Source organism: Monopterus albus, unplaced genomic scaffold (genome assembly GCF_001952655.1).
Source record: "Monopterus albus unplaced genomic scaffold, M_albus_1.0 scaffold69.1, whole genome shotgun sequence".
NCBI lineage: Eukaryota > Metazoa > Chordata > Actinopteri > Synbranchiformes > Synbranchidae > Monopterus > Monopterus albus.
The window spans coordinates 608,077-622,993 of NW_018127949.1; the positions used below are offsets into that span (position 1 = coordinate 608,077).

General features: G+C 40.4%; 1 protein-coding gene across 8 annotated transcripts in view; it reads right to left on the minus strand.

Annotated features, from left to right (window-relative positions):
- Nucleotides 1-14,917, minus strand: part of plce1 (phospholipase C, epsilon 1) — an 82,446-nt gene that overhangs the window by 37,758 nt on the left and 29,771 nt on the right. For all 8 annotated transcript variants that reach the window (XM_020605035.1, XM_020605033.1, XM_020605032.1 and 5 more), the window contains 2 exons: nucleotides 9,857-10,047; nucleotides 9,182-9,324 (listed from right to left, as the gene is read on the minus strand). In XM_020605035.1, coding sequence (XP_020460691.1) covers nucleotides 9,182-9,324; nucleotides 9,857-10,047 — 334 coding nt within the window. The remainder of the gene's footprint in view (nucleotides 1-9,181; nucleotides 9,325-9,856; nucleotides 10,048-14,917) is intronic.

Genomic DNA, 14,917 nt, shown 5'->3' on the forward strand with positions numbered 1-14,917 from the left:
ACCTCAGGCAGCAGAAACCAGAGGAACTAGAAAAGGAAGAGCAGGAACCCACATGGAAGGACAAAGCTCTGCACGGTATGTACCACCGTCAAATAGTAGAAGTGGCTGATATCGAAAAATCCTACCAGTGGCTGGACAAAGCTGGACTGAAAGACAGCACAGAGGCACTAATCATGGCAGCACAAGAACAAGCTCTAAGTACAAGATCAATAGAGGCTGGGGTCTACCATACCAGACAAGACCCCAGGTGCAGGCTGTGCAAAGATGCCCCTGAGACAATGCAGCATATAACAGCGGGGTGCAAGATGCTAGCAGGCAGGGTATACATGGAACGCCATAACCAAGTGGCTGGCATAGTGTACAGAAACATCTGTGCTGAGTACAGGCTAGAAGTCCCAAAGTCAAAATGGGATACACCTCCAAAGGTGGTTGAGAATGACCAAGCTAAGATCCTGTGGGACTTCAAGATACAAACTGACAAACTGGTAATGGCCAACCAACCGGACATAGTAGTGGTGGACAAACGAAGGAAGAGGGCTGTAGTGATAGATGTAGCAATCCCAAGCGATAGCAGGAAGAAGGAACATGAGAAGCTCGAGAAATACCAAGGGCTGATAGAAGAGCTAGAAAAGATGTGGAAGGTGAAGGCACTAGTTGTCCCGGTGGTAATAGGGCTGTGACCCCCAAAACTGGGAGAGTGGCTCCAACAGATCCCAGGAACAACATCTGAGATCTCTGTCCAGAAGTGTGCAGTGCTAGGAACAGCTAACATACTGCGCAGGACCCTCAAGCTCCCAGGCCTCTGGTAGAGGACCTGAGCTTGAAGGAAGGAATACAAGACCGTCCTGAAGTGGGGAATGAATATATACACATATACATACACATATATATACACATATACATACACACACACACACACACATACATACACACATACATACACACACACACACACACATACACACACACACACACACACACACACATACATACATACATACACCATCATTAATTTCAGTAATGAGTTCAACCACACTGACATCTGTATTTAAATGCAAAAGCGTGACAGGTATATATTTCTGAGCATTTAAAAATCAATAAAAGACAGCTGCATATGATGCAATATTTAAATTGAGGATATATACATAATGTCTGCTTGGCACACCAAAATAATGAGAAGCTGACGACAAACTAAGCTGCTGCCCTTTATTGTAATGCACACTGGCTAACAAAAAATATAATAAAATAAAAACAAAGGCTTGACTAGAAGAGTCTCAGTCGATTGACAGATCTCTTACTAATTACTCAACTATTAGTGGGCAGCCCTACACTCCATGAATAAAATATTGTCTCTGTCCCTTGACAAGACAAGCCCAACAAGCCCACTGGAAGTAAACAGTACTGACCACATGCCAGTTCCTGTGTTTGGATTTCATTCAGGTCCATTAGTCTGTGTGTTTACACACACATGCACATGCAAGCCCTTCCTCATCTCCGCTAAGAAAGGATTAATGGACAGGTTCTACACTGGTGTTGGAGCTGCCAGGTAAACATACTGAACATTTCCGGGATGGATGCCACATAAACCAACAGCTGTTTTCCACAGGAGCTTTTCCAGAAACCATTTGAGGGACTCTTTGAGGAATTTCACCTACATTTGACTGCGGTAACTTACATATCCAGTTTAAGTCACTAGGACAGAGCTCCTGACCCCAGAAGGCCTCTGCTCCTTAAGCAGAGACTATCAGGGTGAGGTTTATGGTAATTAATGTCACTGACTGGTCAAACTCAAACCATGATATAACCTTTACTCAGACAGAAGCAGGCAGCCATCACTGGGATCAATACATCTCAAAAGACAGAATTTAAAGTAGTTTTGTTCTCAACTATGAAGTCGCTTGTATATGTGTTTGTGAAGTGTAATCTCTTGTGTTGAATGAAGTTATACAATTGAGTTATACAATGTTTATAATAAAATACCATAAAGACAAGGGGAAGTAGATGTACATAGAGACTGAGCACCAGGAATTGGACAGACTCTTTCTGGTCATTGTCAACTGTCATACACACAGATTGTTACTAACCAAACACCTCCACCCCCAACCACACACACAAAACTGCATATGCATACACACACATAAAGGCCGTCCTCAGTATCCCCTGAGATGTGCAATAGGTAACCATGACAACAGCAGTAACTGCCCTGCAGGAAATAAACTTGCTTATTTACACAGTTTGATTTGTGGATCCGGCCTCACAGCTTCTGTAATGTAGTCTCTCAGTGTGTGTCTGTGTGTGTCTGTGTGTGCGTAGGACAGAAACGCAGGCAGACTAAGTGTAGAGAGGAGAGACAGGAAGGTGAAACAAAAGAAAGTCTAAGTAAAAGAAATAGACTTTTGTTGAATGACAGAACAGGAAAAAAGGTTGTTTGAACAGAGAAAACACTGATGCAAATTTCTATATAGCACCACAGAGTGAAAAATGAGAGACGAAAGATGGGAAGACAGGACAGAGCAGAAGGAAGGGACAAGTAAAATAAGTGGAGACGTTACAGTGTACACCATGCAGCAGATGTGAGCTGTTACAGTGGTGTAATCCTGCAGATGTCCTACAGAGACACTACAGGTTATGAATGATGGCTCCATATACACTACAAACATCTTTTCCATTTACATTAAATGAAACTGAATAAAAAACTCTCAGGACACCTCCTTAATGTTATTTCACACAAGTGATATGATGAAATTAAGCGCAAACAGCTGCAACTTGGAAAACATTTAAAAAAAAAGTAGTCAAACTGTGAATTTACATTTTAAAGGTATGTGAAAACAGTATAAAAACAATCTTAAGGACTGTCTTTGTTCCCTGGCTTTCTGAAAAAAAAATATCTGGCTCAACTGACCCTGAATATCACTACTTTAAAAATCTAAATTATTACATTGAATTAAATACAGTGAAGGCACAAAAAACAGATAAAAATGTCAAGAATATTTAGTACAGTTTAAAGATATTCAGGCTTTAGTCTCTGAAGCAGATGGTCAGTAACTCCTTATCGCTGTCTCAGAGCTGTTTTTACAAGACTAGCCTTTTGAAGTGGAAATGGAGACACCCTCAAATTAGTGGCATGAATTTCATGATTATTCAGAAGCCTCGGTCAGTTATGTGTTCTTGGTTTACACTCAAAAACACACAGGCAGACAAAGCTGGTAGCCAAGGAACTGACAAAAGGATCTTGTGAGATTCTGAGAAATTAATTAAAGGTATTAACACAGAAAACAGAAAATATCCCAACTATTAACTCATGAAGTTAAAAAAAAGCATAATTAATGTGCTACATACAGATCGCAGATTGTAAAGTTTTATAAATCTTAATTCCTTAAGGGAAGATAATTTTATCATTCAGAAAATCAAGATGGCTCTCGTAAACCGCTGTTTTGGGTCAAAGCAATTTGTTCAAAGGTAGAATTAATTATCTGAAAAATGCACTGTCAAATTCAATAAGTCATTCAACAGGCTCTATCATGTGTTATTCATGGCATCCTCGACTTCTGCCTGCTAAACTTCACACAAACTACAAAATATCAGCAGTGACAACAAAAAACACTGGGACTGATTACTGGGTGGAACAAGGTCTTGGATTCCAGTAAAAGTGATAAATGTATCTAATGTAATGTGTTGTGGGCTCGTGAGAAGCAGGCTGCTGACCTGCTGCAGATCATAAACACTACTGAGAAACACAGATAAGCCATACAGTACATGCTGTGAGACGGAGAGCATGAGTCTAGAACAACTCTGTTTTATGCATGGATTTACTCATCTGTAATGCACGCTGAATACCAATATCCTGTGGCTGTGCCTGCATATATGGTGTGTTTGTGGAGTGGATTCTGTGAGGTGGTGGATGGAGTAGATTGGCTGGACATCCTTTTAAATCATTCATGACATTTCGGTTTTAACAAAAGGCCAGGAAATGGGTGCAATTGTAAATGGTAAACGCGTGAAGAACAGCATATCTAGTATTTCATGTGTAACGGGGCTAAGGTTTAGAGTACTGCAGGTTTACTGGTCTAGGGCTTCAGAGAAAATGTCATGATCTGGTTCTTTGTCGTGACTTTTCATCACCTCTGATTATAGTAACTTTACTTAATGATGACCACTTCACCAAGCAAAATGAGGAGAGTCTTGCCCAGTCAGATATCTGTGTGATTTGAATCATTATAAATCAGCCAAAAGGAAAGGAAATGTATGAAGTCTTATGTCACTGCCTTTTTTTTTTTTTTTAACAGTTATTAATACCAACTAAAGGAGAGAAGCCTGTGCAGACATGCATACGCCGTTCTCACAAGCATGTTTACAGCTGATGACAACTTCCCCTGTGGAGTATTTAGGGCACTCAAACAGGTGCAGCACAAACAGTCCAAGTCAAAGGACCAATAAGAAATTAGCCTACTGAGCCTATAAATATGTTACAATTTACTGTATATTCAAAACACAAATGTTATGTTGTTTCTTGGCCCTGGTGGACCACAGTTGGTTTCATTTCTATCTACAAAACTGTTAAGTAAATATACAGTACATCAAAAATTGAGACACAGTAAAACTATAGTTCCTTGGATTGATTCAGTGGCTTATAAAAAGTAGAACATCACCTGTACTGCTGGCACACAAGCCTAAACACGTGAACACACAGACTCAAACATAAATACACTCAAAGAAACTGAGTGAGGAGCCATAATACACTGACACAGCCAAATACACAGACACACATCAGCAGCAAAAGCAATAAACATTGATCTGGCTGACTACTGACAACACTTATTACCGGGAGTTTGCCTCCTGGATGAAATATGCACAGTACTGCACACAGAGAGCCATGTGCACACATAAACATAACATATAGGTTCTTCTGACCTTTCTTTGTTAGAGGGGAGGACTATGACAAAAACCAGGGGAAAGATAAGAAGGTCAGACTAATTCAGCACAAAGCTTCTAGGAGAGTTATTGTGTCACAGTGTAGTGACAGTGTGGCCCATTCACTGGCTAACACACTTTGCAAAATGAGATCTTTATCAAATGACATTATTGTCTCTGGGTAACTTCCCAGAAATCAGACTGAACAACACATGGGTAATTTTAGTGGTTTTGTTTATAATTACAAGATGTGTTATTGTGCACACTCACTCCAGGGGGCAATTTAGAGTCGCCAGTCAACCTAAACTCTGAAATCGTTATACCAATAAAAACAGATCAGAGGCAACAGCGACAATTACATCAAGTAAAACGTAAACTACAGACACAAAAAAATCCCTGAACTTAAGATACAAATGGTACTTTAAGGTACAGCTCCAACACAAAAGACCATAAATTCAAGTAATTAAGCATAAAAACAATCAACATCTGGAACCAACAGACATTACAAAATCCAAAACATGAGCAAAGCCTAAATAAAACCAAAATCTAATTTTAGTCTCATTAAATAGCCAAGTAAACTGTTTGCTCCTTTTTAATGAATCAAGTCCCCTTGAATTCTCGTATACACTAACCACATTAAACAACCCACAGTAGTTGCTATGAACATGCACATAAAGACACGAAACATGTCCACACACATGCAGAGACATTTATTTCATGTCACTGAACACCAGTCTAAAGTTACAGTTTCACTCAGCTGTGTGAGAAGACTTGCAGCCACACTGGAACTCACATTCCCTCTACTCACTGATTAGCTTGATGTCCATTCTGTGAGAGTGCTTCATGGTTGCTAGATACAGCTGGCCACTCCGCCTCCCACACTGACAGTTCAGTGCCGGGGTGAACGAGGTATACTACAGTCCCTTAGCTACTCTCCCTTTCTCTCTCCCTGACTGTCTGCTCTCTTTTTCGCTCCCCTTACTCCATTTCTAACTTGAACACTCCCCAAATCACACTTTTTTTTGCTCTCTTCTCTCCCTATTCTCATCAGCAGTCTTTCCTTGCTCTCTCTCTCTCTCTCCACTACATTCACTAATACATTCATTATTCCCTCTCTCTCTCTCCCGCCCACCTTTCGCTGACACTGTACATAGTTCACAGCCATGCGCTAGAGTTTGACCAGCCAGACCATCCCATTGCACAAACACATGCTGTCATAATCCATATACCAACATGTACTGACTATAGAAACAAGTAATGTGGGATAATAATTATTCTTCTGTCTGTAAACTAACCCATTAAGGGACTAATAGTTGAATCTCTTCCTAACAGAGGCACTGAAATGAACTGAGGCAAATTACAGTTTTTGCTCAGTGTATGTTGTTATGGTTCCTCAAAGAAAAAAAGAAAACAAAATGTATTCCTACAAAGTACATGTACCAAGCCCCAGTGGTGAAATTAAATGATTTTATCATATATATAGCAGACGAAACACCCAATCAATATACAGACTCATTGTGCTGTGAAAGCCTGAAACATCAACTGTATCTGACCTGACGTGGCCTATAGGCAGGCATCTGGCTCATGAAAACAAAAACAACTGCCACTAATTACAGCCATGATTTTTATTTCTCTGTATCACCGCCCCTGTGTTTAAACAGCACACACACTAACGTGATAACTTTGGCTACAACTCAAACACAAAAGACCATAAATCCCAGTAATTGGATTGCAGTCCACACATCCCAGCTCAAACTGTAAAATATTATTTATCACCACCAAAACACTTCCCCTGACCTGCCACTAAACCCAAGTGACCGCTATGCTACAAAAACTCTCCTGGAACATGCTTCCAAATTATTATGGTGGAGGATCTTCTATAGTGTAAGGCTGATGTTGATCCAAGGCAACTTGCCGTACAATTAATGCAGTTAAAACAAGACACAGATTCACAGCATTCCAATGTAACGGTGTGTTTTTAAAGGCCCATGTCAAAGTCAAACCCAGTCAGTTTTGGGTGTCAGTTTTATATTCTGCTGCATTAAAAAGCACATTAACCTGTAAATGAATTACATAGCCAGAACCAGCCTTTTTGCAAATGCTTGCATGATTAACAGCAGGTTTTTGTACAGACACAGGAGAGGAACAGTACCATAAATGGTCAAAAGGCAATAACTACCCTAACACTGTCCAAATTTGAACCTGATATACATCTGTTAATTACTTTAACAACATCTTTTGAAGACAAAAGTGGAGTCAGTTGGAGTAGGCAGTGCCTTGCTCAAAAGTAAATTTGTTTTTCTTTCTTGCCTGACTTTTCAACCAAAGCGCTGCACTTTTACTTTAGTTAAGTGAATCAAAACACTGATCCTGCTTTCTGGTACACTAAATGTCAAATCAGTCAAAGCGCGCACAAGTGGTTTCTCTGTGCATGTGCAGAAAGTCCGAGGCGAACGGCAGATCAGAAAATCAGATAATTTTTAAAAACATAACGTGGCCATGGGTCTTACAAGGTAAAGCTCATGTGTAATGTTTTGTGTCAAGGAGTTTCTCATGCTGTGTGTGTGTGTCCTGTCAACTTCTAAGCTGCTATGTGTGCACGTGTCTGGCTCTATTCTGTTTCCTGCAACACCCGTTAGAACAGAACACAGTGTCATGATCAAGATATGTGCTCTATGTGTGTGTGCCTGGGGCCTTGTTTATATATACTTGTGGGGACAGAACACTGGCACTGGAAGTCGTTTGTGGGGATCAGAGGCTGGGCCCCATGACTAATTCCTCAAATTTAACAAAAAGGATGGGGTGTAAAGTTAGAGCAACTGTCGGCTTTGGTTAAGGTTAGGGTAAGTGTTAAGGTTAGGCAAGTAGTGGTTCTAGCTGAGGTTAGGGAAGGTCTCCTGGAAATGAATGTAAGTCTGTGTATAGACCCTGTGAGTGACGACAGCTAGGATGCGTGTGTGTATGTGTGTGTGAGAGAGAGAGCAAGTGAGAGAGAGAGAGGGGAGAAAGGGAGAAAGAATGTGCTTGTCTCAGCAAGCTGGTCTGCCCAAAATTAATGTTTTGTTATTAATTTAATTAAAAATAGTGTCACAAAGAAACAAACAGAAATGAATGTTTTTGTGCGTCTGTGTGAGTGTACAGTATGTACTATATGTGTGTGTGTGTGTGTCTCCTTGATCTTGCTAGAGACAGCCTGTCTCCTGGCCGTCTGTCAGTGAAAATTAATATCAGGATTGGATCGCATTTACAGTAAGTCAGAAGTAAAATCATTGTAGAGAAGGTGGCCAGCCGATTAGCAGCTGAGCAAACGACCAAAAACTCGACTGGTTGGACAATTAGGTCATGTGGAAAGAGACAAAGACAGTCTATGCAAATACAGTATACAGAGTGAAAACATGTTTATGTTCTTGTCCCATTAAGGAAAAAGGTTTTATGATTGAATTGCATTTCTTGAGGCATTTATGGGACAGAACTAGATGCAGGCATACATGTGCTTGCTGTTATGTAAAAACACCCAAGTAAATATCACTTCTACTCAAGCACGTTTGAAATGCATATTACCTCCTTTCAGATGTTAAAACATAACCTGGTGTGTGTGCACATGTACTGAAAGGACCCTGCGATGTCACTGGGATTTATCTTCTTCTTGTATGTCTTACACCACTTTAGTGTGTGTGTGTGTGTGTGTGTGTGTATCTCAATTAGAGAATAAAGTGGAGGAGAGAAGGGGGACAGCAGAGGAAATAAAGAGAAAAGAAAGGGCAGCCAGTGGGATCAACAACAGATGTGCTTCTACGGACCCAAAACCCGCTGTGGATAAGGAACCATGTGGGAAAAGAGTAGAGAGGAAGAGAAAAGAGTGGAGCAGTCGACCACAAGGGAATAGTGAGAACCCTTCCTTCTGGGAATCAAACAGATAGAAGACCTATGTGAAGTCCCTGCTTCATTTAATGCCCCCTGAGTTTATCAGCACATCAACTATGTAACAGATGATGTTCTTTGTGTATGTATGAACTGTGCTATACACAATTACATTAAGGGCAGTAAAGTTTTATGATATGTACTGTAAACAACCAAACGGTGTGAAGTTTAACTCTTCACCACTCTGGCAAATCTTTCCAGGCCTTTCATTTTGACTCATAATATACAAACCTGATGAACTGACCACATTTGTTTAACTCAGTGTTAATTCACAAAGGTTTTGCACCCTCAAACATACAAATAAACAAAACCTTTGATATACAGTACATGCCCACAATATAACACCGACCTTTCAGCACGGCGTGGCTGTTGGGAAGCTGGGGAAAGGGGTATGGCAGGGGAGAGCGGGCACCAAGAGCAGCTGTGGCCTCAAGCAGGGCTCCAGTCAGCAGGGAACAAACTGGTGTCCTGTGGCCACAAGCACGATAAAACCTGGAGATAAATGAGAAGTGGAGACCATAAAGCAAAACCAAAGTAAAGTCGACTTGGGATTCGCATTTGAGCATTTAATGTCGTGCACAGTGTTTATTGTAGTGTCAATCAATCGTTCAGTCATTTCTCAAGTAATCCAAAAACTCTTTAGTGTATAATGTGTCATACAATAATAAAAATGCCCATCACAACATCCTAAAGCTCCAGGTGTTTGTGTTGTTTCACCAAGAGATCTTCACTAGATCACCTGCCACTGCCAGTCACTTTGTGTCTTTTCTCTTCCAGTCAGTCAATTTCACTTACCACCTACAGGTTTTACGTCAACAATATGCCTTCAGGAAATCATCATTTTCCCCACTATTTATAATGTTAATTAGGTACCTTTACTTAGTTTCATAAATGTTTAGCTGTTTAAGTTGATTTTGCCGTTATGTGACCTAAACACTGGGGCACCCAAGACTGGAGTTTTTTTTAACTAGAATAATTTTACTGTAGTATATCAGGCAAATCATGAGCCATAATGGGCACAAACCTGGGTGGATTAGAATGATGACACCAGGGATTACTGCAGGGGTTAAGATCAGGTCTGGCTGGGCTTGCATTCACAGTGCACAATGGCCGGCAAGACTCCCTGAGATGCACACATCCAGGGCAAGACTGGAGAAGTTTTTTGGCAGGATGAATCAGGTTGAGGTCCTCAATGTTCTGCACATAGTTTATAACCTGTTGAGGCAATCATGGAGAAATTTGTCAGATTTGTCTGGGAAGGCTCATCAGTGCTGCATTGGCAACCGTACAACTATCAGCCAATGCAGCAAACACTTCAATACTGCCCTTGTACTGAGATGAAAAGTGACACAGAAGCGTTATGGCTAAACTCCCTTTATTCGGCACCATTCAGACAGTTATATAACATCTGAATCACAGGTCATGCCATTAACACCTCCTGCACTCATCCTCAGAAACAATTTCCTTTTGACATAACAGAAATCAAAGCATAAAAAAAATATTTGATAGAGAGAAATACCACTGAGGGACATTACAGAGAGGAAGAAAGGTGGAAAATGGATCCAGGCAGAAATCTTCATCAAAGTGAGACACACAGATACACAGAGAAGGAGAATAATACAAAGAAGGAAAAATAAGACGGGGGAAGGCAGCAGACAAAGGCAAAGACAGAAAGAAGAGATGTCAATGAAGAGATTAACTACTTGAACATTTTGACCTTAAAGACCTCTTTCAGTTCACATTCTTCTTGGAACAAAATCCCTTTGACCTAAAAGGAAACACTTATCCAAGACAAGTGGCTCATTTTTTGTACTTGAGTGGACCTGCAGACGAGGTCTGCTGGCACTAATTTCAGAGAAAAGCCATTAAGGCAACATTTTGTGGCAATGCAAGTGGGCAGTAATGCCTTTGGCGGGGATGGATATTACAAAATCGGACAAAATCAATACCGGTGACTGAGTGGGGGCTGCATACAATAGAGGTTTAATGAAAAAATACAGCTTGGGTGTAATCATCAGTGACAGTGCCGTCTGCACTGCTTCCTGATATTGCCAGGAAGGAGATGGGTGGAGAAGGCCACCAACCCCAGGCTTGTGGTGTAAATTCTCATATTAAATATATGTGAATCGGTTTGTATTAAATGCAGGCCGGCAGTGATGTGGCATAATATGCATAGTGCATGGCCAACTAGTCCCCTTAGAGGGGCTGTTGTCAGATCTGGGCCATCTCAAGGGAAATGAGAGATAGTAGCCTGCATATCTATAGAGTGAAAGATACAAAGCCAAAGGGTGGGACAGCAAACAAGAACATACTAACAGCACACACAGTCCATCTTTCTCAGAGACGTACTGTTGAATTTCAGCAATAAAATCTAAGGGGTGTAACAACACCAAAAACTCACAGTATAATACTGCCGCAATAAAAAGTCCATATTTATTAGGGCATTAATGAAGATGAAAAAATGTCCTTTACTAAATAATAAATCACCATTTTTTTGTCTAACGTATATAAAAGGTAATGCCGCAGTCCTTTTATGAGATAAAATAAAAATAATATATTATTGCAGCAGCTGGATCTTGTACATAAAACACATTTGCAGAGGAACATCAACCCTTTAGGAGCCCCTCAGCAAGTTTAAAGCAGCAATAAGAAACTTCTCCCTCTAATTTTTGACCATTAAGGGTGAAGTGAGAGCCAAAACAAACTCAAGCAGTAACCCCTCCTCTTCTCCCTAAACTCCTCCTTGCGCCTACTGCCCTGTCTGTGAAACTAGGTCATATGTGGCCATGACAGCCGGAGACAGCTGTAGCAGTCAGGTATAACCAGCTCCAGAACCAATGCCTCCATCCAGCAGTATCTGCAAATTGTTCAGAATTTCTTCATTTCCTTTTTGTGTGTGTGTCATTTCTTGAAGCAGGAAAACTGAAATGCTGCTACACAATTGACAGTGGAGCTTGTCCATTTCAAATTCTGTGACCACTTACACTAGTATAACTGTATATTAACAAATTAACTACATGTAGATACCATCATAGTCCCATGACATTATAGAGACATTTTTCTTTTGTGGTATCACAAAATTACAAATATCATTACATGCCTACTAAAAGCTGAAACTTGCAAAACAATTTAGAGGAAAACTGGTTAAACCCATTTGGACTACTAGCTCCATTGATTATTCTTTTCTTCCCTTGCCCAGAACATTCACTGACTCATAATTCTGGTAAGACCTAATTTTCTCTATCAGAGAGACTGTTAAACAACATGGACCTACAGTTTGAATGAGGTGACTGATGAAACAAGAGAAACAGTGTTGGGAGAGTGACACTGCAGGAAATGTGGTGCTTCTGTTGATGGACATAGAGCAGCTGTCATCTCACACACACACACACACACACACAAAGCTCATCTTCAAACTACAGGTAAACACAGATAGAAAATCACAGTAACACACACAATCTACATACAGCAGTATGTGCATATATACTGTATGGGAATAAAAGTCTGTGCAGCCCAATCAGTTGCAATGTTTCAGAAAACCGTCTCTGATCTTTGGATTCTCAGCTTTCACAGATGTCCTGACAAGTGAATCCAAAATAACAAGGACGGAATTTAAATGTACTCTTTTCATGTATAGAGAATTAACTTAGGCACAAGGGAACGAGCAAGTGAGTGAAGGACTGAATGAGCAAACTAATAACTGATCCATTAAAGAAAAAGAAATAAAACAGCCTAACTGTCCATTAGTACTCATACTTTTCAAATCTACCATAAAAAAAAAATCTATCACTCTAATGTAGACAGGCAAAGGCAGAAAGTACTATTCTGCTTAATGCAGCCACAAACACTTCATGGATGGGGGGGGGGCAATAACTGCATTTCATCTCAGCTGCATAAACACAGGCTATTCAATCCCAGTACTCTGTGTTCCTCATGTTTGTTCTTGTCAGAGTACTACTGATCTTGCCATTCAGTCCGTTAGCAGGGCATAGCATTATGAGACACTTACCATTACTAGTCTTGTATCTCATCTTATACTATCTGTATAGAGATAATGCTAATTAGCTTAAGATCAGCTGCTCTGATTCAGGTCCCCGTTTTCAACCTATAGTAAGTGCAAAATTTATTTGTCATCTTTTGTAAGATCAGCTGCTCTGATTCAGGTCCCTGTTTTCAACCTACAGTAAGTTCAAAATTTATTTGTCATCTTTTTAAATATAATTGTATATAGCTTGGCACATGATCCATGATTTGGGACATTCAATGCAAATTTAACTTAATAATGAAATGACACATTTGTGCTGCATACACACAAACTGCTCCTGCTTACCCACTGCCAGACTTACAAACCTTGAGGCAACTGTTTGGGATTGAGGATTTGAGATTATTTTCTTGTGACGCTGGGTGTGTGGTGCCAACGTATTCTACTGCCTCAGACTAAGAACGAGAGCTCTAGCGACCCAAACCCCTAGTGGACAGCAGTTGAATTTAACTTTTTCTGCCAAGGTTAACTACTGACAGCTCATGTTTCTACATAGCAGTTAATCTAAACTAATGGAAAGAGTAACAAAAGTGCAACCAGCAACGTCTTTTTTTTACAGTTCCATTGTTCTCTTTGACTGGCAGCTTCCTGTCTCACTTCGAAGTTCAACTATTACAAAATGAGATGACCAGTCTGATCGACCAGCATTTCCATGAGCATGCTTTTTTTTTTTTTTTCTTGATGTCTGCTGACACTTAAAGAGTTTAGAGTTCCTCAAAGACCAGGATCAAACTTGTGACACTTATGGAATTGGTTTCTTTAACTGCTGGTCGAACTATCACATTCATAATTTAAAGGAGAATAAATAAAACGGCCCAAAAAGAAACAAGTATACAACCTACGGCTTTCATATTAATGACAGTTAGTCCATGTACTGTAACCTGTAGGTGTAAATGAGGCTGTCATTAAGTTCCATTAGTGGCCAGTTGCGTAATTTCTCTGCCTTCCTGGGGCCATTCTGGGAAAGCACTAGGAAGGAGTACTGTGGGGGGGGACCATAACAATGTGCTGTACACACAGGCACATATACTGTGCAAACACATGGTAAATGCAGGCATGCAAACAAGCACTGACTCATGCACGTGTCATGTCTCTGAGCGAGCAGGACACTGGAGAGGCTAAAGCCATGTCCCTGAAATCCAAGCGCCCACACCTTGACCTCTTTTCTTTGATGTCTCTGAACCACCACACACACTCACATATTCCCACCCTGACACCATCTCCCCAAACTAACACACTGTTTCAGTCACACACACAGATACACATCGCTCTTCAATTACTCTAAGTAATCTCCATTAATCCAAAACCCCGTGGGGTCACTATACAATACAGCCCAGCTGTTTGTGAAAAACTACTGTCTGATTGTACAATAAAACATCTCTAACACAATTACCATGCACAAACACCAACAAGGCCTCAAAGTTTAATCTGCTAATGATGCCAAGCTTTTAAATGCACATGAGTGGTCACTGCAATAGTACACTGCCACCCCAGAACATACTCTGGTCAGAGGTCAGTCTTAACTCCTCCTTTGCTGAACAAGGTAACTTACAACTTAAAGACATTTACCAATTGCCAGTGTATTGAGCCAAAAATTAAAGGCTGTATTTATTTTAGAGCAAGGACACCCAGAGGTGAGGTATGCTCTTTCAAAATAAAACAAATGTCAAATTTCTCTACAATCAACACCTGACAGCTAATCATAAAAATGAAGCCAGTATTGAGATGATAAAACATACACAGTGTTTCCCATACATCGACTTATCTGTGGAGGGCCACCACAATATCAACACTGACCACCACATAGATTTAAAATACATAAGTTAAATCTCAGTGTAGTGCCGTGTGTAGCACATGTATTCGCTCAAAAACTCAATATAACTGTTATGAACTGCTGCACCTCTTTATATTACTGAAAATCACTAGAAGATTTAGGACTGAGAACGCCCGTTTCCTAAGATCCTTCAAACCAGTTGGACCGTGTTGTGTTAATGCAGTGAAAGTGGAGCCGACAACGCCGTCTAAAGGATATGAAGAAAATGC